General features: G+C 44.5%; 1 protein-coding gene across 4 annotated transcripts in view; it reads left to right on the top strand.

Moving 5' to 3' along the window:
• Positions 1 to 27,961, top strand: part of LOC144684964 (uncharacterized) — a 130,536-nt gene that overhangs the window by 45,183 nt on the left and 57,392 nt on the right. For all 4 annotated transcript variants that reach the window (XM_078549439.1, XM_078549442.1, XM_078549441.1 and 1 more), the window contains exon 3: positions 4,284 to 4,541. In XM_078549439.1, coding sequence (XP_078405565.1) covers positions 4,312 to 4,541 — 230 coding nt within the window. In that variant the 5' untranslated portion in view covers positions 4,284 to 4,311. The remainder of the gene's footprint in view (positions 1 to 4,283; positions 4,542 to 27,961) is intronic.

Genomic DNA, 27,961 nt, shown 5'->3' with positions numbered 1-27,961 from the left:
GTTTCTCCTAAATTCCCTGCGGGATGTATTATTGACTATCTTGCATTTATGGTCCATAGTTTTGGTCTTCTTCACAAGTGGAAACATTATTATACTTCTTTAATCATCTTAAAGACCACAATCAGGTCACCTCTCAGCCTTCCCTTTGCTAGAGAAAAGAGCTGCAGTTTGTTCAGTCACAGTGGTGTTTACACAGGCAAAATCCATTATAAATCTGGACATCGGACTTCAGGAACAGACAGAGTTGTCATAAGAGACATTACAAAAGGAAGTCAAATTCTGCAGACGTGGCATCAAACAGATCCAAGGTTTCGAAAATATTGAAGTTAGATAGATGTGTTTGAACTTAGCAGTGACATTAAATATTGGTTACGGTCACAGCCAACATTCAGCTCAACATACACATATATGCTGCCCGTAAGATTCATGGATTTCACGTTCAGCAGAAGTGATTAACAAAAAGAAAAATTTCAAATCTTCACCGTAATAGTGACAGAAATAAACAGCACAGAGGAGTTTTCTTGCCCAGAGCTTGGTCATTGGCGAATATGGTGTGGTGAATGAGCACTATAAGGCAGGAGGTGCATGAATCATAGCAGATAGTAGCCCAGGGAGCTGCTGTACTACAGCTAAGTGAACCTCTCAAGTATGACAGACCTTTTTCAGAAAGCTTCACAAGAAGCATGTGCTACCTTGCCCAAAAGGTCTTGGAGGGGCAGTCAACCGAATGCATTGCACTGCTGGTCCACAGTAAAGGTCACCACGGATGTTCCCTCTAAGCTGCGTGAACGTGTGAAAGCCAAAAGCCCCTGTGCAGGCTGTGCACACGTCAGCCCTTTGAAATTACCACATGCACACGGCCGTGTGAGAAAGTTTAAAGGGGTTGCACAATTTAACAATTTGCTCACAGATTCACTAGAGGAAATATTGGTTACCACAGGGGTGATGGTGGATTGGTGGTAATGTCACTGGTTTAGTAATCCAGAGACCCAAGCTAATGCTCTTGGGACATGGGTTTGAATCTCACCATGGCAGCTAATAGAATTTAAATTCAATTAATAAGAAATATGGAATATAAAGCTAGTCTCTGTGGTGACCATGATAGCTATCACTGATTGTTGTAAAAACCCATCTGGTTCACTAATGCTCCTTTAGGGAAGGAAATCTGCTGTCCTTACCTGGTCTGGCTTACATGTGGCTCCAGACCCACAGCAATGTAGCTGACTCTTAACTGCCCTCCAAAATGACCTAGCAAGCCACTCAGTTCAAGGGCAATTAGGAGTGGGCAACAAATGCTGGCCTTGCCAGTGACACCCGCATCCTGTGAAAGAAAAAAAACTACCCTTAACTTTTAGCCCATGTGTGCTTTCAGCCAATCATCAGAGATTAGAGTTAGAGAATATATATTTTTAATCATTCGTTCTTGGGTAAGGTTAGTATTTCTTGCTCATCCCTATAATTGCCTTAAGATGGTGGTGAGCACCTTTACAACTGTGTAGCTCTCTCAGAGGACAGAGTCAGTCACATTGGTGTGGGATGGGGCCACACATACCAACATTTTATTTCCAGCTTTTTTTAAGCTGAGTTCATACTACCATAGTGGGATTTGAACTCATGTTCTCTGGTTAATTATTCCAGGCCCTCTCCGTCTGGATTATTGGTCCTGTAACATAAACACCACATTACCATACCCTGGGCTAACCTGCTGTAAGTAGCTCCTTTAGAGAGTTAGCATTGCTTTGCACCCAGCCACACCTCAGCAGTGTCCAGCAACCAAAATACCTACTGTTCTTCCCATTTGATGACTTCCTCAAGGTACAGAGCATAATAGACTCAATGTATTAGCCATTCATGCACTTAACAATGATCTGGGGCATACACACAGAGCAAGGGCTTAGTTTAAGAATTTTGCAAATAGAATGTTAGCCCTGCCTCAAACTATGGCAACCCGACGTAAGATCCCTTGACGGTAACTTTGATGCATTTTTTTCTGAGGCAATCAAAATTAATTTGTCAGTGAGCGAGGTAAGGATGTTCGGACAGCAGGCTCAACAACGATACTCACTCACAGTGCATCTATACTCAACCTCATAGTCCAACAGGGAGCAGGCTCAGTAAGGCATCTAGTGAACAAAAGCCCCCAATGAGCAGACATGAGCGGTGCAAATGCAATACTGTAGGTTCTTGGGCCAGTTGGGACAGGGGAACTTACAATATGTCTCAGCAAAAATTATTATCCTATATTAAATTGCATTATAAAATTACATGCACATATATTTCTACTGACAGAGACCCCACCATGAACCTAAATGAGGAGCAGTTGCACACAATGGAAGACTAGCAGAATGATGTTGCAGAGCAGAGTTACATGAGGGCCTTATTGCCCAGATTTCTAGTGACCTCACAATTAATTTCTATTAGGCATACTAGCATTTACAAGCATATTTGTTTTACCTGCCATGCATAGTTTTATATGGAGAGAGCTGCATTTATACAACACCTTTCACAATCTTAAGATGTTCTCAAAGCGCTGCAGTTGACAAAATACTTTTGAAGTGCAGCCACTGTTGTTATGTCGGAGACATGGCAGGTAACTTGCACACCGTAATCTCCCACAAACAGCAATGTGATAATGACCAGATGATCTGTTTTTATGTGTTGTATTGATTGAGAGATAAATATTGGTCAGGACACTAGGGAGAACTCCCCTGCTCTTCTTCAAAATAGTGTAACAGGATCCTTTACATCCACCTGAAAGGATAAGCAGAACTGCAGTTTAACATTTCATCTAGAGACCCCCACCTCTAACAGTGCAGTATTCCACCATCAGTGCTGCACTGTCGTATCAACCTAGATTTTGCATTCAAGTACCTCAAGTGGGTTTTGAACCCACAAACTTATAAGCAAGTGTGCTATCAACTGAACCACAACTTATGTGTTGTTACTTCGCTTTTGGCCAATTTAGGACTTTAATTTCTGCAGAATATAAGATCTCTCTCTTTCTCATTAGATAGATATAAAATCGACATGGATAAATATGTTTTTATATATTTATAATATAGATATATAGAACACAGATATAGATATATAAAATATATTTATAGTGATAGCTATCTCTATCTCGATCTATATTGAATGCTTCAGTGCTTGTGGGTTTGCTGTGTTTTGTGTATAGGTTTGTTTTGCCGCTGGTGCATTGTGTGTGCTAGTTGATGAGCTGTGCTACCAAATGCTTCTCTAGGTCAGGGGGTAGCAATAGCGAGCTTCAGGGATTATAGGAGACCTGCTACCTTTAGCTGTGATTATTCCCAGAAGACTTGCGTCAGGGTCAGGGGTCACTGGTGCCTTGGCCTACGGGCTCATTGCTCTCTGAGGCAGTGACTACTGTTACTCGAATGGGGCTACGTAATGGCACTGAACTGCAAAAGACAGGATTGCCAGCTGGTTGATCTGAAGCGTGCCACGGCTAGTAGGCAATCTCTTTATGATGCTTTATGGTCTGTGTGAGTGTAGAATAGCTGAAGTAATATACCTTTCAGCACAGATGGCCTTTTCTTGGCTCAAGATCTACTTGAGAGAAACTAAAAATTAGGAAGAAAAAAATGCACCTTTCACAACCTCAGGATGTCCCAAAGCACTTTACAGCCCATGAAATACTTTTGAAGTGTAGATTGTTGTCATGTAGGAGAACAGTGCAGTCAGTTAGTGCACAGCAAGCTCCTACAAACAGCAAATATATAAATAACCAGATAATCTATTTTGGGTTAAAAACAAAAAACTGCGGATGCTGGAAATCCAAAACAAAAACAGAATTACCTGGAAAAACTCAGCAGGTCTGGCAGCATCGGCGGAGAAGAAAAGAGTTGATGTTTCGAGTCCTCATGACCCTTCAACAGAACAGTTCTGTTGAAGGGTCATGAGGACTCGAAACACCAACTCTTTTCTTCTCCTCCGAATCTATTTTGGGTGTTAGTTGAGGGATCAGTGTTGGCCAGATCACTGGGAAAACTTCTCTCTTTGAAACATGCTACGTTTACTTGAAAGGACAGATAGAGCCTCAGTTTAATGTCTCATCTGAAAGTCATGCTGAAACATGTAACATGTTGAAGTGTCAGCCTGATTTACCAACTTAAGTCTCTGGAGTGGGTCTTAAACCTATGACCATCTGTCTCAGAGGGCTACCAACTGAGCCAAGGCTGCCACTTTTTAAAAACAAAATACAGATGATAGAAAAGAATAATGGGTGATACATTTTTCATCCGAATCACATCTTAATTTCTCAGATTACCCTGCTGCCTTAGGAGACGGGCCATGAGACTGCTGGTACACCTCAGCATGCTGCGTCCCTTTGCCACTGTTGTGAAATATTATTCAGCCACATCTCAAGCCTCAGACTTTGAGAACGCCTACCGGCTCCAAGAGGCCTACCCTTACTTTTGGCCGATTCAGACCCGTTGGCTAGACAACGATCGGTATGGCCACGTGAACAACATAGTGTATCACGGCTACTTTGACACATTAATCAACCATTATCTTATCAGGTAAGGAATCCCTGTTATTTACACTTATCTCCATCTAATGATGCTGAAGTAAAGGTTTTAATGTGACAAAAAAATAAAAGCTTTACAGTACATAGAAGGGTTAATCCTTTTGAACAGTTTATCTCTTATCAGTTGTAATTAAATGTGTTTATAATAAATTATTTGGTGTAATTAATATAAAATCTTATTGCTTGTACTGTTATTAGAACCAGATGCTGAAGGATCAACAATATTACAACATGGCGATACTGCCTTGCCAGCTGTCTAACTGTAATTACTTTAATCTCAGCTTGTTATCTAATTATCACCTTTGTAAAGGGAATACTACCCTCTTAATGCATGCTGCTGTTTCAGATGATGATGAAGAGTTTAAAACAGCTGTCAGAAAGCTGGGGCCTGCCTGGATGTCTGGATTAGAAGGAGGTACTGCAAAGGCCTAGTTCAGGCCTAACCTGTTTCCCACAGGCTGCAGGTTCAAGCTGTCTGGTTCCCTCTTGTGAACAGTGGAAGCAAAGTGTTGCTGAAATATAGACTTTGGGAGTGGATAGACTTTGGGGCCACCGGTAGAATCTGCCCTTAGCGTGAACCCATCTTATCGCTGCCCTCTTGTCACTGACCTCCTTTATGTCTGTATTGGGACTGAAAGGACACTGAAGACGTTCCAGATAGATGGAACACCAAGGGTCAGCCACTTTCATAAATCAGCTGAGATGTGAAACAATTGCTCTTCAGTTTAATGAGAAGTCGTTAACAAAACAAACATGTTCACTGTTGGACAAGTGGGGATTTTCTCACCAAAGCTAAACAATGGAAAGTGATATGAAAACCTTGTTTGATACTTAGCTGAAAAAATAAATTAACCAAAAACGTAATTATTAGTTCTTTATATTTCAAAACTTTACAAATTATTCAGATTTTTGTTCCGACCATCACTGAGCAATTGGCTTCAGTTAAATGACCTATTGTGTTTAAACTCTGAAAAAGTTCCATTAGGAAATGATGAGGGCATCAGTCAAGCATTTGGTAGATTGGAATTAATTGAATTAAATATCGGTTTGCTTTAACACAATTTCGCCATGTCATGCTGTAGCCCCAGCAGTCACCAGCCTCAAGATGATGAGAGGCCTGTTGCATGTGCTCTCTGTTGTTATGACAATGAATATTTGGAAGAAAAATGATGCAAAGTTTGTCAGTTAAATTAGAGGTACTTTAGAATGCCTTCAATAGTCCAAACTGGAAAGGACGTTTTGCAACTCCAGGCTGTAATCTTTTAGATCAGAGTTAATCCTGTCAACAATGACAGTTATAAGGGACAGGCTACAGGCCAATAGACAGGCCTAGAACATTATGTCAAACTTATTCTGCTCACCAAGGTGAGGGAAACTGGTGTTGGGAATTAGAATGGGCCCATTGCAGATAAAACCCATTGAACAATTCCAAGTCAGGTACAGAATAGTTCCTTGACTCCGCCATGGCAATGTACCCAAGCCCCAACATCACAATAATTTTGAAGTAAAAACAGAAAATGCTGGAAAAACTCAGCAGATGCGGCAGCATCTGTGTAGGGAGAAACAGAGTTAATGTTTTGAATCCGCATGACTCTTCTGCAGAGCTAAAGCTGGGAGAGGAAGGTGCACCTTAGGGTGGGGGGGGAGGGGTTGCAGTGGCAGGGGTGGGGGGATGGGGGTGGGTTTGAGGTTTTGTTGGGGGGAAGCTGAAGTTGTTGGGTGGGTGAGGTTGGGAAGGGGGAACAAAGGTGTTGGACAGGTGAGGTTGGGAGGGGGGAGGAAGGAGTATAGGGGAAGGAGGGTGTAACGGGGAGAATGTGGCAAGTGGGGAGGTAGGTGTAAGGGAAGGAGTTCAGAGTGGGAGATTGGAGTTCGGAGGGGGGAAGGAGTTCGGGGTGGGGGAAGGAGTTCGGGGGGTTGGGGAAGGAGTTCGGGCGTGGGGGTAGGTGTCGGGAAGAGGAGGGAGTTTGGAGGGGTGAAGGTGTCTGGGGGGGAAAAGGGAGTTCGGAGGGGTTTAGGTGCCCGGGGGGAGGAAGGAGTTCAGAGGGGTAGGGATGGTGTCCCGTAGGGGGAGGGAATTTGGAGGGGGGAAGGTATCTGGAGGGAGGAGGGAGTTCAGAAGAGGGATGATGTCCGGGTGGAGGAGGGAGTTCAGAGGGGGAAGGTGTCCAGGGGGAGGAAGGAGTTCGGAGGGGGAAGCTGTCCGTGGGGGGAGGAGGGAATAAAGGTGGAGGAGGGAGTAAGGGGTGGGGGATGTATAGGTGAACGTACAAGGTTGGGGGGGGCGGGGGGGGTATGTGGAGTCAATAACTGTCTCCTGGGGAGCAAACTGAGGATGGACATGGTATGAGAGGGGGCAGAAAGAACCTGAAGGGTGCGAGGGTGAGGGTACATCGGTAACAGTAGAAGGGATGGCGAGGGTGGTTGGTGGGGACTCGGAGGCAGACACGGACACTGTGAGTGTGAACGAGGAGGTCGGGATGGTCAATGTGATTGGGGGTGGGATTCTCAGGAAGGTAAGGAATGTGCACCAAGATAAAAGCAAGATACTGCGGATGCTGGAAATCTGAAATCAAAACAGAAAATGCTGGAAAACTCTGCAGCCCGACAGCATCTATGGAGAGAAAAACAGAGTTAATGTTTCAAGTCCATGTGACTCTGAAGAAGAATTTTATATGAATGTGCACATTCACCTAGACATCCTGGAAAGACAAGGGTTCAGGCTGGTAGGTGAAGTTGGGGAGGTGGAAGGTGATGCCAGGGATGTCCACAGTGATAGGGGGAAGGACATGCATGACTAGGGGAGGGGAAAGGGTGGAGGAGATGGTGATAAACTTGACAACTACCATTTTGCAGCAACCGAAAGTGAGCGGAGACTCGTGTTGGATAGGCACAGGGGCTGCATGGGAATGTGATCAGTGGGTGGGCGGAGATGCAGGTCAGCTCAGATGGACAACTGAAAGAGAACCTCAGCAGGCAGCATTGAAAATGCTCGGGACAGTGAGATGGATGAAGGTTCCGTGTACTTGGGAGAGTGCTTGACCGAGGCTCCGAGAGGCCCTGGCACACACATGCATTTCTCCCTCCAGAATCTCTTGTGGTCCGGCTGCATGCAGCTGAACTGCTATTGGGGGAGGGGGGGGTGGTGGTGCAGTGAGAGGCATGTCAATGAAGCTGAAAGGCAACATTGCAGCATTATTCAGTGAAAGTGAATATATTTTCAGATTATAAAGTGACAAAATGTGTTCACACATGCAACTACTTGTGATCAGAATTTCTTAACTTTTCTACACCTACCACTTCTTCTAGGTGCTGCCCTGACATGCGTAGCAGGGGTGCAGACAGACTGTACAATGATTGGCCCTGATGCCTCTGATGACTTAGGCATGTGTCCTCTGGAAGGTCATGGTCTTGAGGGCCCGGCTTGCTTTAGTTGTCCTCCTGTGGGCCACCTTCTCCCTCTGTGGTGACAGAGGACGAGGCTGAGGAGGTCACATGAAAAGGGGACACGGAGGGAGATGACAGCCTCTGAGATTCCCGAGTGGACGATCCCGGGGAGTCCAGCTGCCGCTCCTCCTCTCTTCGGGTGCCCGAGGGCCTCAGCCTAACTCCTTGAGGGGAAGGAGCACCTGGAGACCCGTCGAGGTTCCCCATTTCCCTCTCGCATTGCGACTGCAGGAACTCGCCCATGGTTGCCACGATGGAGTGCAGGTCTGCACAAATCTCCGCGTTCTGCTGGACCAGCATCTCCATGGCATTTACCATCCTTCCCATGGAGACCTCCATGCACGCACATGTGGGTGCCACTTCATCAGAGAGCAGGCGGACACACTCCTCCGACTCTCATGCCACTCTTTCGAGGGCTTCCAACAGCTCTGCGTGATGTTGCCCCACATTCTGCTGATTCTTCACGTTGAGTTTGAAGGCTGTAATCTGACTTGAAGCTCACAGATGCCTCTTCCTCCAAGTGCTGGGGAGCTCGGCTGAACCTGCCTCCTCCTGTTGTGGACACATGTCCATGCAGTGACCACCAGATTGTGAAGCAGAGCCTGCTCTAGATCTAGGAACTACTGAGGTGTGCATCTCTGCGTTGGTGGAGGGTGTGGGTAAGCGCTGTGCTGGGTCTTCCAGGCTGCTTATTTCCAGCCCTTCAATGGAGGAGGTGTCCTCTTGGCTGGAGGTGAGGACCTGGATGGAGCTGAGGGACTGGCTGGCTGAGGGTGTCAGTCGCTTGGCAGAGCTCCCTGTGAACCAAAGTTGAGATAATTAGTGCATGGTAACAGAGTCAAAAGCAGGAGAGAGAGCACTCACAGTTGAGGTTTCCAACGGCAAATAAAAATAAAATAAAAATGTTTAAATTTCAAGAGTCACATGACGGAGTCACATGAGGGGACATGTTTTATAACATTTCAGGATTCTTTATTTTTTATTTTGAAAAATGTTCATCCTTGTGCCCCGGGGAGATTTTACTGCGCGCACCCACGCGCATGCGCAAAGTTTGCGCTCACCGTCCGCCCCCCTCACCACACAGACAGCGCTGAGCGCTGCCACTCGCGTTTCATGCTGGGCGGGCCTTAATTGGCCTGCCAGTGTGAAATCGCAGTCTGGCCCCGATCGCGGGCGGTGGTCAGCTTCCCGACCGCCCCTGCCCGTCCCCGCCCAGCCTGCCCGGTGAGGGAAAGATCCTCCCCAAGCAGATCAACCATGATCTTATTGAATTGCGGAGCAGGCTCGAGGGGCCGAATGGCCTACTGCAGTTCTTATTTTTTATGTTTCTTATGGAGATGTGAGGTTGCGTGTGAGAGTTAGTGGTGCTGTCCCTTAAGTTGTGAGATCCCTGTGGATGTATGATGGGTTTGTGTGTGTGTGTGTGTGTGTGAGTTGAGAGGGATGCGGTGGTTGATTTACCCTGGCGGAACGGATGAGAGCATTCATCCTCTTCCTGCCCTGTGCTCCAGTGGTGCTGACCGCCACTGCCACTGCCTCCCTGGCCAGATTGGTGACTCTGGTAGACCTCCTGTGGCCAGGGCTGGGGGTAGAGGACTCTGTGGCAGCCTTCCATTGCGCCCAGCAGGCCCCAGAGAGGCATCACTAAATTTGGGGGCTGGTGCCTTCTTTGCTTTTGGGGGGCCACCTGTCGCCCGGAGCAGTCCTGGTCTGAAGACATGAAGTAGGCATGTGCTCTAGTGCGCTTTAAATATGGCGCCCAGAGCTAGGAAGTGCTGAGGTCACGGCATAGCGGGAAAACCCGAGCCCCCCCGCCAGCAATCCCATGAACACATTATTAATGAGGCGGGGTGCACCGGGAATGGGCTGATACGGCCCGATAATCCGCCATTGTGGTCGACGGGTAAAACAACTTTTTTCGCGCCCGCTGCCACACTTAGCACAAATCTGGGACGATTCTGCCCAATCTTTCATTTCGCACACTAATCCCCCTTGGCTCTGTGTGAGTGAGAATGCCATTCAGAATCTAATTAGGAGACATGTGTTGTGTTGGTGGTACATGCTTTCCACTTATTTTTTAAAAATAATTTTACCACAATCGCATCTAAAAATGTTTAAATGTCTGCCAGACTAGGGTTACTAACTCTCCAGGATTGTCCAGAAATTAAAGATGAATCTCCTGGATACTGCTGTGAGCAAGCCTGGGAGAAAAAATCAAATGCTGTGTCTTTTTCATTGAATGTTTTTGAATATTTATTCGTACAGAGCTCGGGTATTGCTGAAAAGAGAGACATGTCAAAGCTTTTCATCTTGCACTCATCAGGAAATGCTTGCTATTCCACTCTGTTGATGTAAGCCTCGGGCTGCCGGTACTGGATTAGTGCTGCAAGACTGATTTCAGAATTGTCCATTATCAATTAGGGTACCTGCCATTTCATAGTTTGATTGACAGCGCCAAGTGGTTATGGACTCCTTGAAGTATGACAATGAACTCCAATGCTTGTTTTATAAGGGATTATGCAATTGAATTAAATGTTTTTTTATTATAAGGGATAGTGTAGTTGGAGTAATGTAAATGCAGTGAATGGGTTTTTATGAATGACTGTTTTTAAAAATTTATTCATGGAATGTGGGCCTCGCTGGCTGGGCCAGCATTTATTGCCCATCCCTAATTGCCCTTGAGAAGGTGGTGGTGAGCTGCCTTCTTGAACCACTGCAGTCCATGTGGTGTAGGTACACCCACAGTGCCGTTAGGGAGTGAGTTCCAGGATTTTGACCCAGCAACAGTGAAGGTAAGGCGATATTTTTCCAAGTCAGGATGGTGAGTGACTTGGAGGGGAACTTCCAGGTGGTGGTGTTCCCATCTATCTGCTGCTCTTGCCCTTCTAGATGGTAGTGATTGTGGGTTTGAAATGTGCTGTTGAAGGAGTGTTGGTGAATTCCTGCAGTGCATCTTATAGATGGCACACACTGCTGCTACTGTGCATTGGTGGTGGAGGGGTTGAATGTTTGTGGATGTGGTGCCAACCAAGCAGACTGCTTTGTTCTGGATGGTGTCCAGCTTCTTAAGTGTTGTGGGAGCTGTACTCATCCAGGCAAGTGGAGAGTATTCCATCACACTCCTGACTTGCGTCTTGTAGATGGTGGACAGGCTTTGGGGAGTCAGGAGGTGGGTTACTCGTCACACGGTTCCTAACCTCTGACCTGCTTGTGTAGCCACAGTATTTGTATGGTTAGTCCAGTTCAGTTTCTGGTCAATGATAACCTCCAGGATGTTGATAGTGGGGGATTCAGTGATGGTAATGCCATTGAACATCAAGGGGCGATGGTTGGATCCTCTTTTGTTGGAGATGGTCATTGCCTGACACTTGTGTGGCACGAATGTTACTTGCCACTTGTCAGCCCAAGCCTGCTGCATTTGGACATGGACGGCTTCAGTATCTGGGAGTCGCGAATGGTGCCGAACATCGTGCAATCATCAGCGAACATCCCCACTTCTGACTTTATAATGGAAGGAAAGTTATTGATGAAACAGCTGAAGATGGTTGGGCCGAGGATACTACCCTGAGGAACTCCTGCGGTGATGTCCTGGAGCTGAGATGACTGACCTCCAACAACCACAACCATTTTCCTATGTGCTAGGTATGACACCAACCAGCGGAGAGCTTTCCCCCGATTCCCATTGACTCCAGTTTTGCTAGGGTTCCTTGGTGCCACATTCGGTCAAATGCAGCCTTGATGTCAAGAGCAACCTCACCTCAGGAGTTCAACTTTTTTGTCCATATTTGAACCAATGCTGTAACGAGATCAGGAGCTGAGTGGCCCTGGCGGAACCCAAACTGGGCGTCAGTGAGCAAGTGCCGCTTGATAGCACTATTGATGACCCCTTCCATTACTTTACTGATGACTGAGAGTAGACTGATGGGGCGGTAATTGGCTGGGTTGGATTTGTCCTGCTTTTTGTGTACAGGACTTACCTGGGCAATTTTCCACATAGCTGGGTAAATACCAGTGTTGTAGTTGCACTGGAACAGCTTGGCTAGGGGTGCGGCAAGCTCTGGAGCACAAGTCTTCAGTACTATTGCCAGAATATTGTCAGGTCCCATAGCCTTTGCGCTCTCCAGTGCCTTCAGTCGTTTCTTGATATCACGTGGAGTGAATCGAATTGGCTGAAGACTGGCATCTGTGATGCTGGGGACCTCCAGAGGAGGCCGAGATGGATCATCCACTCAGCACTTTTGGCTGAAGATTGTAGCAAATGATTCAGCCTTATCTTTTGCGTTGATGTGCTGGGCTCCTCCATCATTGAGGATGAGGATATTTCTGGTGGTCTATTGCTCCTCCAGTGAGGTGTTTAATTGTCCACCACCATTCATGACTGGATGTGGCAGGACTGCAGAGCTTAGATCTGATCCGTTGGTTGCGGGATCGCTTAGCTCTGTCTATCACTTGCTGATTATGCTGTTTGGCACGCAAGTAGTCCTGTGTTATAGATTCACCAGGTTGACACCTCATTTTTAGGTGTTGCCTGGTGCTGCTCCTGGCATGCCCTCTTGCACTCTTCATTAAACCAGGGTTGATCCCCTGGCTTGATGGTAATAGTAGAGTAGGGGATATGCTGGGCCATGAGGTTACAGATTGTGTTCGAGCACAATTCTGCTGCTGCTGACGGCCCACAGCGCCTCATGGATGCCCAGTCTTGAATTGCTAGATCTGTTCAAAATCTATCCCATTTAGCACATTGGTAGTGCCGCACAACACGATGGAGGGTAGCCTCAATGTGAAGGTGGACTTCGTCTCCACAATGACTGTGCGGTGGTCACTCCTACCGATACTGTCATGGACAGATGCATCAGCGGCTGGCATGTTGTTGAGGATGAGCTCATGTATGTTTTTCCCTCTTGTTTGTACCCTCACCACCTGCCGTAGACCCAGTCTAGCAGCTATGTCATTTAGGACCCGGCCAGCTCAGTAAGTAGTGGTGCTACCGAGCCACTCTTAGTGATGGACATTGAAGGCATTGAAGATAGACATTGAAAAAATAAAGCCTGCCATAGATACTCGGAACTTTATTTACTCTCAGCACAGGTCCTGAGGTCTGCCCATGGTGGATACTGGGTGAGCTAGCATGGTAAGTTTAAGGGCAAAGTTGGGGGGCATGAGTTGGTACTAAGTTGAAATAGAGGCTATAAAAGGCAATGGGAGGGCAGGGGCATGAATTGGCATGGAGGTTTTGAGGGGCCATGGGGAGTGGGCAGAGGAGCATTTGTTATCATGGAGGGTATCAGGGGCCATGGGGGTGGGCAGAGGGGCATAGGTTGACAAGGAGAGTATGTAGGGCCATGGGGGGGTGGGCGGGAGGTATAGGTTGGCATGGATAGGGCATGGGGACAATGTGGGGTTTGAGGGATGAGGGCTGGATGTCCGTTTTATTGTTTTTCTATTTTTATTTAAATCTTTGATATAGTGCCGGTACACCGAAGCAGATATTCCACCCAGCCCATGTTCTACACCCGGCATCCTCCGCACTCATTCTGGGATTGCTCGGCCCGACTACGAGGGAACATGCTACCTAGGAACGAAAATCCAACCTTCCCGCCACTTTCTCCCGGGTTGGGTTTGTGGAGCTGGGAAATGTCCTGACTCTGCGCTCCCAACCCAGGAGCAAAATTTCAGACCTATGGATTCAAGTGCCACTAAGGTACTTGAGCACTCCAGGACAGTAATGAGAAGGGGAGGGAGAACGATGCTGCCTTTTGGATGAGATTTTAAACTGAGGCCTGTCCTGCCTCTCAAATAGTTGTAAGAGATCCTGTGACACCCTTTCAGAGAAGGGCTGGGCAATTTTCCCCAATGTCCTCTCCAATATTTACCTCTCAATCAACATCACCAAAACACTTTCTCTGATCATTAGCTGATTGCTGTTTGTGGGAGCTTGTTGTGCACAAATTGGCTCCCACATTGTCTACATTACAATTGTGACTACACTTGAAAACACACTTCTAAGGCTGTAAAGCGCTATGGGATGTCCTGAGGCTTTGAACGACGGCATGTAAATGCAAATTCTTTCTTTCTTGCAAACAGCAATGAGATTAATGACCAAATAATCTGTTTCTTTGGTGATGTTGATTGAGAGGTAAATATTGGCCAGGATACGAGGGATAATTCCCTACTCCCCTTTGAAATAGTGACACAGGATTTTTAAGTTCAGCTGAGAGGGTGGACAGGCCCTTTGCCTGTTCCTAAAAGATTGTGCAGCAGTGATTGGCATCCGGAACCTTGTTGGCACATTCTCAAGAACAACATTGATCCATTGAATATGTTGTGATGAGATAAGAGGTGCTCACTGAGAAATTGGCATTGACATCGGAGAATGTGGAACTCAGTGTTCCGCAGCAAGACATTATCGAGACCATTGCCAAGAATGTTAGCTTTTTTTCATCCCACTGCATGGGTTGGTAAATTGAAAAGCCAAGTTGCTCTTGCTAATAGGTTTATATTGAATTTTTGGCCTGAGATAATCTCAGGGATGGAAAGGGGTTTTTGTAAACTTTCCCAGAAGTACTGCTTCAGGGCTGAACCAGATTGTTCACAACTTCCATTTGACCCCAAGATGTGCTTCCAACTCCATATCTTCTCCATTGCCAAAACCATCTATGTCCATCTCCATAATACTTCCCACTCTCTTCCCCTGCCTCATACATCTAATGTTGAACCATGCTTTTGATATCTCTAGCCTCTGCTGTCACGAAGCTATTAATGTATATAACGTTATTGGAAATTATTCTTTTAAAAATAGAGGGTTAGTCTGTGGGTGTATCTTAATTGGATTAAAGCCAACTAGTCTGGGTGCTCTGATGTATACGAGTTTTGAGATGTAAGAGAGGTAGAGTGCATTTACATTTTGTTGAATAGAACATTCAAGAAGGGGAGTGAAATCTGGCACCTAGCTAGCAGAGACCAAGCCTTATTTATATTACTAATAAAATTGGTACTATGAAAGGGGTTTTATTGTTAGAAGAGGTGGAGTTCAAAAAGGCTGGTGATACAATGACAATTTACATTCAATTAGATGTGCTAGGTATGACAGATAGCAGTTTCATGTGTGCAGGGCAGAGGTAATGTTAGATCAAAGCCTGTAAGCCTACCACTGTGTCTACAAATGAACCGAAGTGAAAGGAATGTCATTTTGAACTTGCAAGGTGAAAATGCTTTGCCTGGATGTCTGCTAAAAGCCTATCGGTTGCTGTTGCCTTAATGGAGATTAGTTTGGAAGTTTGTTAAAAGTTATGATAGTAGTAATTTGTAGCCATGCTGAATATATTTAATTTGTGTAAATTAATAAATGTCTCATGTAGTTTGATTTAAAAACCTCTTAAGAACTGGTGTCTGATCCCTGAATTTAGAACTGCATCTCAAACATACCATTTAAAAATATAGGTTATGATGGTTGTTTTAAGTTTCCCTCTGGGATTTTTAAATAACTCAGCTTTACCAACTGCTGTGACATAACACCACTATTCAAAGGCTATTCTGATTCAGCTTCTATCTCTCAGCCTTCATAAACTTTTCCTCATAAACTTTGCCTAAAACTTTGCTGCCCATGTCCTGACTTACACAAAACCCTGTTCACCCATCATCCAGTGCTTGCAGACCTACATTGGCTCCCAGCCCAGTAACACTTGGAATTTAACTTTCTCATCCTCATACTCCCTCCTTGATCTCGCTCCTCCACATCTCTGTAACAGTCCTAGAGCCATTCCACATAAACCAAATATGGAAGGATGGGCTCCCCTCTGGCACTTGTGGTTGGGAAAGACATAGGGCTGAATTTTACCAACACCCAGTGGTAAGAACGCAGGTGTGGGGGCGCTGGTTAAATAGGAGGGAGCTAAGTCAGGACAGCTCCCCGCCACTGTCCCACTGCTGGGGAACTCTGCATAATTAACGGCCCAATTTTGGGCGATTTTATGAGGCCAACAGTGGAGCACACCCCCACCACTACTTTTCTCATTCATGCCCTTCGCACCATCACACTTGATCACTCAAATGCTCTCCCGGTCAGCCTCCCATCCCCCGCCCTCTATAGACGCCAGCTCACTGAAAACTCTGCTTGTATCCCATCCCATCCCATCCCATCCCACCTCATCTCATGTCTGCCTGCTCATCAGATCCATTCCTGCTGATCTACGCTAGCTTATAGTTGCCCTAGTGCTCAGATTTAAAACTCTTGGTTTTATCTTCATATTTATATCCCTCCATGACCTCATCTCTCCCTCCCTCCATAATCTCCTCTGGCCCTACATTCTCCACGTCCACCTCTGTTCCTATGACATGAGCCTCTTTTATGCATCAGCCATCTTTCTCTTATCATTGTCTTACCATTCTTGCCTATTCCTTTAAATGTCTAGATCCCAATTTCTGGAATTCCCTTCTGGAACCCAATACGATCTCGGTAGAGACCGATAACTTTTAAAAAGAGATGAACTTCCTGGCAACTGACAGAAGGTATTGCAGGACAAGATTTCACACTTTGGAACTTTTACATTAATAAACAAACTAAAATCAACATAGATCAAACATTACTTAACCGGCAGCTTATACACCAAACTAAAGAAAAGGTACTTACACATTAAGTAATTAATATTTTTACTTTACACCACACTCCTGCCAGATGGGTAGCAATACAAGATTAAGGGAAGAATTTCCCCCCATTGGGAGGGGAAGTGCAGGAACAGGCCCATGTGAGCCTGCCCCCGATCGGCGCCCTCAATCGGGGGCGTGCCGCCATTTTACGTGGGTGGGCCAATTAAGGTCCGCCAGGAAGCGCTATGCACTCCCTGTGCAGGGAGGGCAGATTCCCTCAGCCGAGAGTGCGCTCTTTTGCGCATGCGCACAAAATAGTGCACAGATCTCCCTGAAGCTAAGCGCTGCCTCAGGGAGATCAGCGCCAAATTTTAAAATGGTGAAAGGGCAAAAATAAAACTTCCCTGACATGTCCCCTCATATGACACTGTCATATGAGTTGGGACATGTCCATCACTTTTAAATTTTTAAAAACCCTCATGAAACCTCATCCCACCCGTGGATGAGGTTTCATGCTTTCTCTGAAGCCCGCCAGGGCTCCCGACCTGCCCGCCAACCTTATGGTTGGACGGGCAGGTCCATTAATGAGCTTAATTACTTTTTAAATGGCCTCAATAGGCCGTTAACAGGTTGGCGGGTGCACAGCTGATTCGGCTGCGCCCCCCGCTGACCTGAAAATTGAAATGACGCAGGGTGAGGTCGGGGGTTCCGCCCGACATCATCCCGCGTCATTTTACGCATCGGCAAGTGGGCCCCGCCCGCTAAATCGCCAACCTAAATATCCTGGCCTAATTCTCAATGTTCTCCCGGCTTCCAACAGGCTCCCTTCTCCCCGACACGTCAGGCTGAATCTTCCAGTGTCCTTTGAAAATCGATCCATTCGGCTGGACTGCCCCATAACTGACGTTCACCAACAAGGCCCACCTTGGTGACTCCTTGTTCCTTAAATCTCAAAAAGTCACATCAATCCTGTTTTCCCTCATTTTGAACAGAAAACCAACTTTTTCAGGCATTCTGTTTCGTTGTTAACACAATCCAAGGGGAGACGGTGGCATAGTGGCTACAAGAGCAGGTCAGAGCCTGGGAATTCGGTGGTGACTAACTCACCTCCTAACTCCCCGAAGCCTGGAAATAATGATCACACTAACACGGCCTGGAGACAGACCTACGTGATCTGTAACTGAAAATCGAGTGACAGGTTTCATGCCTGGGACAGCTGTTTTGTGAAGCACTGAAACGCAGAGACAAAGGTTTTACTGATGTGTGGGGAAGCAGCAGTTACTGCCGTGAAGAACAAAATGAACTGTTTCTATTTCCTTTATTCTTTCATGGGATGTGGGCGTCGCTGGCAAGGCCAGCATTGTTGCCCATCTCTAATTGCCCTTGAACTGAGTGGCTGGCTAGGCCACTTCAGAGGGCAGTTAAGAGTCAACCACACTGCTGTGGGTCTGGAGTCACGTGTAGGTCAGACCAGCAGGTTTCCTTCCCTATTATTAGTGAACCAGATGGACTTTTATGACAATCGACTAAAGTTTCAGGGTCACCATTACTAGGAATAGTCGTCAACTCCGTTTAAATTCCACCAGCTGCTGTGTAAATACAAGTTATTGTGAAGGGTCTAGCCTGTCAAGAGAAAATAGAGGAGATTAAACATTATAGTCTAGAAACAACGGAGTTAAGTGGGGAGAACAGCTTTTTGAATCAAAGCACGTAAAATGTTATTGATAAGATAAACCCAGGTTATCATTTTAAAATATTCTAAAAAAAAAAAGAACCAAAGAACATAAATGGAAATTAGTGAGAAGTAATTTTTGAGCAGTTAGGAAAAACCCCTTTATTAAGAGTGACAAGTGTTTGGAATCCAAGCAAAGTGACAGAGGCAAAACATTTAGAACTCGGCAGAATTCTGTGATGTCCGGGAATGTGTCAATAATTACAGGGTGTCCTGGGAATGTATCAGTGTTTACCGGCAATCCTCAGGAGTATGTGAATATTTTGCAGGAGGTCCCTAGGAGTGTATTAGTGCTTTAAAGGGTCCTAGGGGTGTGTGTCAGTATCTGTTAGGGGATCCCCGGGTGTGTGTCAGTTATTACATGGGACAGGGTTTTGCCCTTGGCGTGACGGCTCGGTGGGGGGATGGGCAGGAAGCCGGCCGCTGCCTGCGATCGGGCCCAGGAGGCGATTTCAGGCCAATTCAGGCCCGCCCAGCGTGAAACGCCAACGGCAGCACTGTGCGGGCAGGGGAAGAAGTGCGAACCAGGAGAGCGCGACCTTAGCACATGCGTGCGAGTGCACGTTACATAATCTCCCTGAGGCAGAGAGCTGCCTCGGGGAGATGAACTGATTTGAAAAACAAAAATTAATGATTTGATAAATGTAATGAAACCTGTCCCCTCATGTGGCTCTGTCACATGAGCAGGGACATGTTATTTATGAAAAATTAAAGTTTTTATTTAATTTTTATTTGCTTTTGGAAACCTCATTCCGCCCATGGACCATGGATGAGGTTTCCAAAAAAATGCAAAGGCCGCTTGCCCTTTTCTCGTGCGCGCCAACCAAATTTACTTCAATTACCTTTTAAATGGCCTCAATAGGCCTTTCAATTGTCGGCGGGCGCGCTGCTGACTCCGGCGCCTGCCTGCCAACTGAAATATTGTGAGTGCGCGCGATGACGTCGGGACGCACACCCGACATCATCACACGTCATTTTACGCTCGGTCATGTCGGGCGCAGGCCCGCCCGCCGAGCTAAAAATTTTACCCATGGTGTCCCCGGAAGCGTGTCAGCATTTGCAGTCGCAACGCAAAGGTTTGAAAACCATTGAAATTTGAAGAATGTGGTTTGATGGGCTGACTGGGATTTTCTCAGCCTTAACACTTACTTCCTTCTTTTTAGAAGGAAGATGAAACTTCACAAGAAATACAAGTTATACTTCATTTCAGTCTTTATTGTGTTAATTTGCATAAAACATGGTTGTCGTTTGCATACCACAAATTATATAATTTGAAATGGATATGACGAGAGGGATAGGGTGTGTACTGCATAATATTGTGTTTCTGAAGGAATCTTAGTTGCACACATTTCTGCCTTTGGTTTTCATTCAGTCCCTATTATGGGAAAACCTATAAACTGCATCCGTGTAAAGCCCCCTTTGTTAAATTGCACTTGCCTACACATGATGGTCCTGCTTCCTGAAATGTGGGCTTTTTGTGTACATTTGGTTTGATACTCCATATATTCTTAATTTAGTGACACTCAATTGCTCCCATTACCAGTGATCAGGATCATATCGAATTGTTAAGCTGTTTAATTTGCATGAATTCATCAATCATTCCACTGGATAAATTCCCAACAGCAGTAATTTATCAGATGAGGAATATGGGAGTTAGCAATCTTTAAATTGGTGGCATTCCATGGGTTGTGTTATGAAAGATGGACTTTATAAGACAGTTATGTTTTAAACTGTCTCCATTAATACATGATAAAATAGAGTTTGGAGAGAGGGAATGTGACCTCCTATGGTATTTACCCGGAGACAAACCCATCTTACCTGATTGCTATGGAGACAGAAACTCAAATCAAAACTTACTGAAAGTAAAGTACAAGTGTTAACACCTTGACACAATGTAGGAGGTAGCTGGCCTTGGCATATACAGACTCCCATACTCTCACAGTCAGCCAGACAGCGAGATTTGGGGAAGAGAAGTCACACAGTTGCTGTTTTGTCAAGCAGGATAAGGATTGTTTTGTAGTTAACCACCAAGCAGAATGCTGGTGAGGACAGATTCCCAGTTTGAAGAAACAAAACTTGTGGAGAGTTAAAGACCAAGCAGTCTCCAGAGGGTGCCTTCTACTGGAAGTCCATTCAATTATGCTCAGAAGATTGAGTGTTTAAAAAGACACTGGAAAATTTACCCTTGATGGTGGGGCAGGGAACAGAGATCCTGTTAAAGCTAGGAAGAGAGTGGGACTTTAAACACAAGACTACATTTCTGCTGAGAGTGTGATGTAATGTGCACCCTGTCACGAAAGTATAATAATTCTCATAATGTTATTGTGATTTATTGTAAAAGTAGGTTAATAGTGGGGTTTGGAGCGTTTCTGTGTGTGTGTGTGTGTGTGTGTGTGTGTGTGCATGTGTGTGATTTAATTGAATTGGAGACAGCTGGTCTGGGGGTTTTGACCCATCAAAAGAAGCTGGATTTGAAATGCTAAATACGTAAACATGGCTGGAGTCTTAGAATGCAAGGTGAAGAGAATTTGCATTTTTAGATACATTAGGGCAGTTTGAATTTCAGAGAAACTAGGCCAAACATTGTGTTTATTTTTCCCCAAAGGCTATTGACAATATTAGCACCATGAATGAGGCTATGTGTCAGAAAAGGCATTGTAAGATCTAACAGAAGTGTGAGAAGCCTCCAGTATTTGTGCATTAAGCTTGCTGTCTACAGAAACTGAAGCTGGGAAAAGCTACTTTGAATTCTACTGTCCAGGGTATTGTGTTAATTTGCTGGAATCTGTCTGAAATCTATTCTTTTTTTACTGTTAACTTAATGGGGGTGTAACTGAAAGCCAGATTAACTAGGAGTTTTAGGAGATATTATAGTAGTAATTTGTAGACCTATATATGTGCTTGAAATCTTTTCTGTTGTTAATAAATGTTTAATTTAGTTTTCTAAAAAATACTCTGAAGTCTTGTTGGACTTATTGCTTCTGAATTCAGGGCATGCACCTCAAATTAAATATAAATTGCAAAACAGTTGTGATTGCACGATCAAGTTTCCTGCCTGAATATGATCTGCCTGGTACACATCATCTGCTGCATCATAACAACCCATGGTGTGGGCTTTTCAGTTGTGTTCAGGAGTTAATTGTGTTTAGTGTAGTTTAGTCAATTGGTTTCTTACTAAGTAATGTTTTGTCAATGTTGATCTTAGTTTGTTTGTCACAGTAAAAATCTTAAAATGTGAAATCCTGTTGTGCGATTCTTTGCTTTGGTTACTGAAAAATTCATATCTCTATTGAAAAGTTATTGGTCCCTTCCGGGATCATAAGAGCTGTCTATAGTTACTGCTGAAAGAGACATTCAACATAGAGGTAAGTCATGGGTTAAGAAAGAAGGAATTTGCAATTATATTGCATCTTTCATGCACCCAGGAGAACCCACTCAAGTACTTTTGAAGTGTAGCCACTGTTGTAATATAGGAAATGCAGCTGTTAAGTTATGCACAGCAAGGTACCGCAAACAGCAATGTGATAATGACCTGGTAATCAATTTTAAAAATTATGTTGGTTGATGGTTAAATATTGGCCAGTGAGGTATGACTTCTGCCACTAGAGGGTTTTCCCATTGATCCAACTTATGCCTACCCCCTCCCCCATTAACTTCAGTTTCTCGAGTGCTCTTGTGTAGATCTAGGCTGGAACAAGGTCTGTAGTCTGGTGGAGCCTAAACTGGGTTTTGATGAGCAGGTTATTGGTGAGTAGGTATCATTTGATGGCGCTATTGATTACTTCTATCATTTTACTGATGATTGGGAGGAAACCAATAGGGCAGAATATTGAGCTTGGCGGGCGGGCGCACGCCTGACTCAGCCGAATGTGAAATGACGCACGATGACATTGGGTGAGCGTCTCAACATCATCATGTAGTCCCACGATATTTTGTTCAGTGGGGGTGCGCCGGAGTCAGCAGCGTGTCCGCTGACAATTAAAAGGCCTATTAAGGCCATTAAAAAGGTAATTAAATTCAAATTTACGCTGCCCCATCCAACCTTACATTTGGCAGGCAGGCGAAAACGCCAAGCAGTCTTTGCACTTTTTAGGAAACCTCATCCACGGGCGGGATAAGGTTTCCTAAAGCAAATAAAAAAAATAAAATTTTACACTTGAATTAGAAACATGTCCCTACTCATGTGACAGAGTCACATGAGGGGATGTGTTTTATGACATTTTTATTTTGTTCATTAGTTTTTTTTAAACGGCGCTTCTTCTCCCTGGGGCAGCTCCGTGCTCCTACCCCCGCCCACACAGGCAACGCTGAGCGCTGCCGCTCGCGTTACACGCTGGCTGGGCCTTAATTGGCCTGCCCGCGTAAAATCGCAGTGCAGTACCGATCACGGGCGGCGATCAGCTTCCCGACCGCCCCTGCCGAGCACGCTCGCCAAGGGCAAAATCCTGCCCATAGAGTAGTTAACTTTTCCCTCTTTTTTGTGGGTAGGACATGCTTGTTTTTATTACATTCTATGGTGGATGCCAGTGTCCTTAAATTTATCCTTTCGTGAGAGGTGGGCGTTGATGGCAAGGCCAGCATTTGTTACACATCCCTAATTGCCCTTTAACTAAGTAAATTGCTAGGCCATTTCAGAGGACAGTTAAGAGTCAACCTCATTGCTGTGGATCTGGAGTCACATGTAAACCAGACCAGGTAAAGATGGAGATTTCCCTCCTTAAAGGACATTAGTGAGCCTGATGGGTTTTTACAGTAATCGATGATAGTTTCACAGTCACCATGGGCAGCCTATGATTCCAGTATTTTTAAAAAATTAATTGAATTTAAATTCCAACAGATGCTGTGGTGGAATTTGAACCAAGTCCCCAGAGGATTAGCATGAGTCCCTGGATTACTAGTCCAGTGACATTACCTCTATGCCACCATCTCCCCATTGAAATAGCTTAAAAGCTAGATCTGATGATCAGGGTTGTACTAAGCAGTATAGCTGTGATACTATTCATGCCCATAACTTTGCGTACTTCTTAATGTCCCATGCTGTGAATCCAACTGATTCAATAAGGCTGTGGCACCAAAAACAAAACCCAGAAACTTTTTTGAATGCCACCCCAGTTCCAAAGAATTTAACAGGGGGCATTAAAGGGCAAAAACGACTGAATTGTCTTGGTTTGAGAGGATGCAGATTGAAAAGACCACTTGCATTTATAATGCACCTTTCACAACCTCAGGATGTCCTAAAGTGCTTTCCAGCCAATGAAGTACGTTGTACCAAGTAATTACTTCTGTAATGTAGGGAATACGTAAGACATTTTTGTGCAATGAATGATCAGACAAATCAGTTTTTTTTAAGTGATGATGGTTGAGGATAAATTCCCCTGTTCTTCTTTGAAATAGCACCTTGCCACCCTTTACATCCACCCAAGTGGAAAAACAGAGTTTGCGTTTAACATCTCATCCAAAATGCAACACCTTAAAACACTGCAGCGCTCCCTCAGTACTACACTGGACGTAAACTCTGGAGCAGGCCTTGAACCTTCAACTTTTTGATTCCGAGATGACGGAGGTACCGACTGAGCCAAGGCCGGCACCTTTGTTCTTGGGTGTGCATGTTAAAAAAAAACACACTAGAATGGAGATTATGTGCTGGAGTACCTCTGTTAGAATCTGTGGGACTAGAAAAATGAACGATAGATTTCTGAATAGGAAACACAGTTGTGTTTTCTTACAAACTGACTGTGGTTGGCCTCTGTTGTAATGCATTTACTGTCAAGCTTTTGCTCAGTGGCTGAAAGCTTGTTTCAATGCATGTGAAGATGCATTGAAGCCTTTTTACTAATGAGACATTTATGTCTCATCTGGAAAATTTATTGTGTCTTGTACCTTTTTCAAATAAATTGTTACGGACCGAAGTGAAAGTCAATCAGATTTTCAGGCTATTATTTCCCTGAAAATTCAGGGTTGAATGCACATCATTCTTAATTACTGCAGGGAATTTTCTTCCCATATTGTTGACGCAATAAATGCTCTTTACAACAAAAAAAAATAACTGTGGAGCACCGGTAATTGTAGCCCATCTCTGAGCATATTTCATTTAAATTGGAGTGGCAAGAAGAGGTTTATTTCCGACATAGTTTGGAAAGTACTGATGCAGGAAAAAGCCTTAGAAAGGATAATGGACCCTGGTTCTTGTAATTGAATAAAGTAGAAATGTGAGGAAATTCGCGACCATTAATTTTTACAGGGTGTGAAAATCCATGCTAAAGGTCATGTGTATTTCAAGCTGGGTTTCTCCTGTGGGGCTGTGATTTAATTCAGATCACCATTAACATGGGGGAATATACTCCACTGTTTCACTGAAATTAAATTACTTCAGGGGAGGGGATTCTAATGAACAAGCATTTAAATGATCTATGTCCAATCAGCCCAGTTGTCTCAGCAAGAGTGGCCAAATAAATGTCTCTTCTTAGCAATCATGGTCTGACAGCATGCTATTGCCAGTTAGATCTGCATTCACAATTATTCCATTTAGAGCTTTTCTCGTTCCTGAACAGTTAAAAAGACATCCTTTGAGAGTTAGATTATTACTGCTGTGCCATCCTCTCTCTCCTTCATTGTCTCCTTTACACTCTTTACAACCATTGATCAATATTAACGCGTATATCTGCTTACCATATTACAAGGCACGAACTGATCTCCCTTGGTGTGGGATGTAGGGGTAAGGATCATTTTGAGCCATAAGGGATTTAGGGTTAGTGGATAATTGAACCAGGGAAAGCACTTGCAATTCAACCACAGCTTTAAAGTTTTATACATGCTGTTCTTTTTTTCATTACCCCACCATAGACGGTGGGTCTTCAGCTGCCATAACCTTAAGCTCTGGAATGCCCTGCCTAAATCTCTCCACTTCACTCTCTTACCTTTTAGATGCCCCTTAAAACCTACCTCTTTGACCAAACATTTGGTCACTGGTATTAATATTGCCTTATGTGACTTGATGCCAAATTATTTCTGATATTTACTCCTGTGAAGCACCTTGGAATGTTTTATTATGTTAAATGTGCTACATAAATGCAGGTTCTTCTTGTATGTCTGCATTTACAATGGGCTGAAATCACTCTGTAATTAACAGGGCATGCTTGCAGAATTTTAGTGTAGGATTGATGTGTATTGCACTCCACTGCCTGCAAGTGTATCGCATTCTGCCTTTTGCACCGTTCCATTTGACTATTTGTGTCACACTTGGCTTAATGCTTTCTAAAGGTATTTGTTGCACTTTAGCTCCGACTGAATCCTTCTAGTACCTGAGGTCTGTGAGAGTCATGTCTCTTGCCCAAGCTTTCCACCTGCCACCTTCCACACTCTTAGCACATATGAAGTTCTGATGATCTGGCTTGCTCCTGCCATCTCTTCACTCCCGTGCATAGTGTTGGTTGTTTTCTGCCTTACTCCTTGCTTCAGGATAAGCTTTTCTGAATCCCTGGCTGTGTCCCAGTGTAGGCAAAAGTGCATTAAGCACGACACATCCGGTCCTGGTTGAAAACATGGCAATAGGGCCTTAGAGGGAGCAGACAGTGGGATGCCCAGCAATGAATTCCCAGCAGTGAGCTAAGAGCCCAAACTTGGTTATTTAAAATATATACTGCACTTATAGCATTACAGTATTAGCAAACCAAATAACAGAGACAAGGTTTCCAGCTCAGTGCTGGGGGAAATTGCTATTCTAACAGTTCTAAACTGTTTTAGCTGGAAGCTGGTGGACACCATTATGATCCACACAAACCACATCTGCAGTAAGTGTCTGCAGCTTGACAAACTTAGGCTCCGAGTTGATGAGCTAGGGTCCGATCTTCAGACACTGCAATGCATCAGGAAGGAGAAAGGTCACCTGGATATTTTGTTCCGGGAGGCAGTCACACTACTTAGACAAAGTGCTTCAGGTTTTTCCCGTGGGCAGGAGTATAGGAGGGTGTGACTATGAGTGAGGCAGATATGGGAATCCAGAAGGTGCCTCAGCCCTTGCTATTGTCCAACAGGTTCAAGGTTCCTGTAGCTTGTGTGGACGAGAGCAGCAACTGCAGCGTGGATGTGCAAACTGACCACAGCACTATGGTGTGCGAAATTCAAGTTGGGGGAGTAAAAAGTAATGTAGTTGTAGTAGAGGACAATATAATTAGGGATATAGATACTGTTCTCTGAAACCAAGAGCATGAGTCCCAAAGGCTATGCTGCCTACCCAGTGAAAGATTAAGGGCATCTCCTCAGGGCTGGAGAGGAACTTGGAATTGGAGGGGAAGGATCTAGTTGTTAGGGTCCACATGGGTATTAACAGCATAGGAAGGATGTAGAAAGAGGTTCTGCGGAGGGAGTACGAGCAGCAAGGGACTAAATTAAAAAGGAGAACCACAAGGGTAATAATCTCTGGATTACTACCTCAGCCATCAGTAAACTGGATAAGCAAATAAGATTAGAGATTTGAATGTGTGGTTCAAAGATTGGAGTGGGAGAAATGGGTTTCGATTCATGAGGCATTAGCACCAGTACAGGGAAAAGGAGGGAGCTGTAACGTTGGGCTAGCCTTCACCTGAACCATGCTGGGATAAGTGTACTGGTAACTCGTATAATTAGACTGTAGAGAGGGCTTTAAACTAATTGCTGGGGGTGGGAAGGGGTTTGGGGGTTCACATGAGGGGAGATTTGGAAAGTTAAAGAGGAAGGACAAGGCAATAGTGCAGGGTTGCAATATGGGTAATAATCACCAGAGTGTAACAGGAAGTGACAGAACATAAAAGTGCACTAGCAAATAAAGTCAGAGTAGGGAAAAATGGTTAAAAAAAAGAGAATTAAAAATTCTTTATCTGAGTGCACACGGCATTTGTAACAAACGGAATGAATTGATAATCCAAAAAGAAATAAATGAGTATAATATGATAACAATTATAGAGACAGGGTTCCAAAAAACCATGGCTGGGATTTGGATATTCTAGAGTATTTGACATTTCAGAAGGATAGGGAAAAAAGAAAAAAGTTGGGGTGGTTCTATTAATAAAGGATGGGATCAGTACAGTAGTGAGAAATGATCTTGGTTAGGGGATCAACATGTAGGATCAGTTTGGGTGGAGATAAAAAATAGCAAAGGAAAGAAGTCACTGGTGGTAGTGACTGTCAGGCCTCCTAACAATAGCTACATTGTAGGACAGAGCATAAGTCAAGAAATAATGGGGGCTTGTAAGAAAGGTATTGGAATAATTGTGGGAGATTTTAATCTTCATATAGATTGGACAAATCATGTTGGCAAAAATAGCTTGGAGGATAAGTTCATAGACTGTATTCAGGACACTCTCTTAGAACAATATTTTCTGGAACCAACCATGGGAAAGACTATTTTAGATCTTGTAATGTATAATGAAACAGAATTAATTAATGACCTCATAGTGAAGGATCCTCTAGGTAAGAGCGATCATAACATATTTTGAATCCAGTTTGACAGTGAGAAACCTGGGTCTGAAACTACTGTCTTAAACTTAAATAAAGGCAATTGCAAAGGTATGAAGAAAGAGCTGGCAAAAGTCGATTGGGAAAATAGTTTAAAAAGGTAAAATGGTAGATAAGCAGTGGCAGACATTTAAAGAGATATTTCTTAACTTTCA

The sequence above is a fragment of the Cetorhinus maximus genome, chromosome 9 (genome assembly GCF_964194155.1).
Source record: "Cetorhinus maximus chromosome 9, sCetMax3.hap1.1, whole genome shotgun sequence".
NCBI classification, from domain to species: Eukaryota; Metazoa; Chordata; class Chondrichthyes; order Lamniformes; family Cetorhinidae; genus Cetorhinus; species Cetorhinus maximus.
This window is presented reverse-complemented; position numbering and strand designations above follow the sequence as displayed.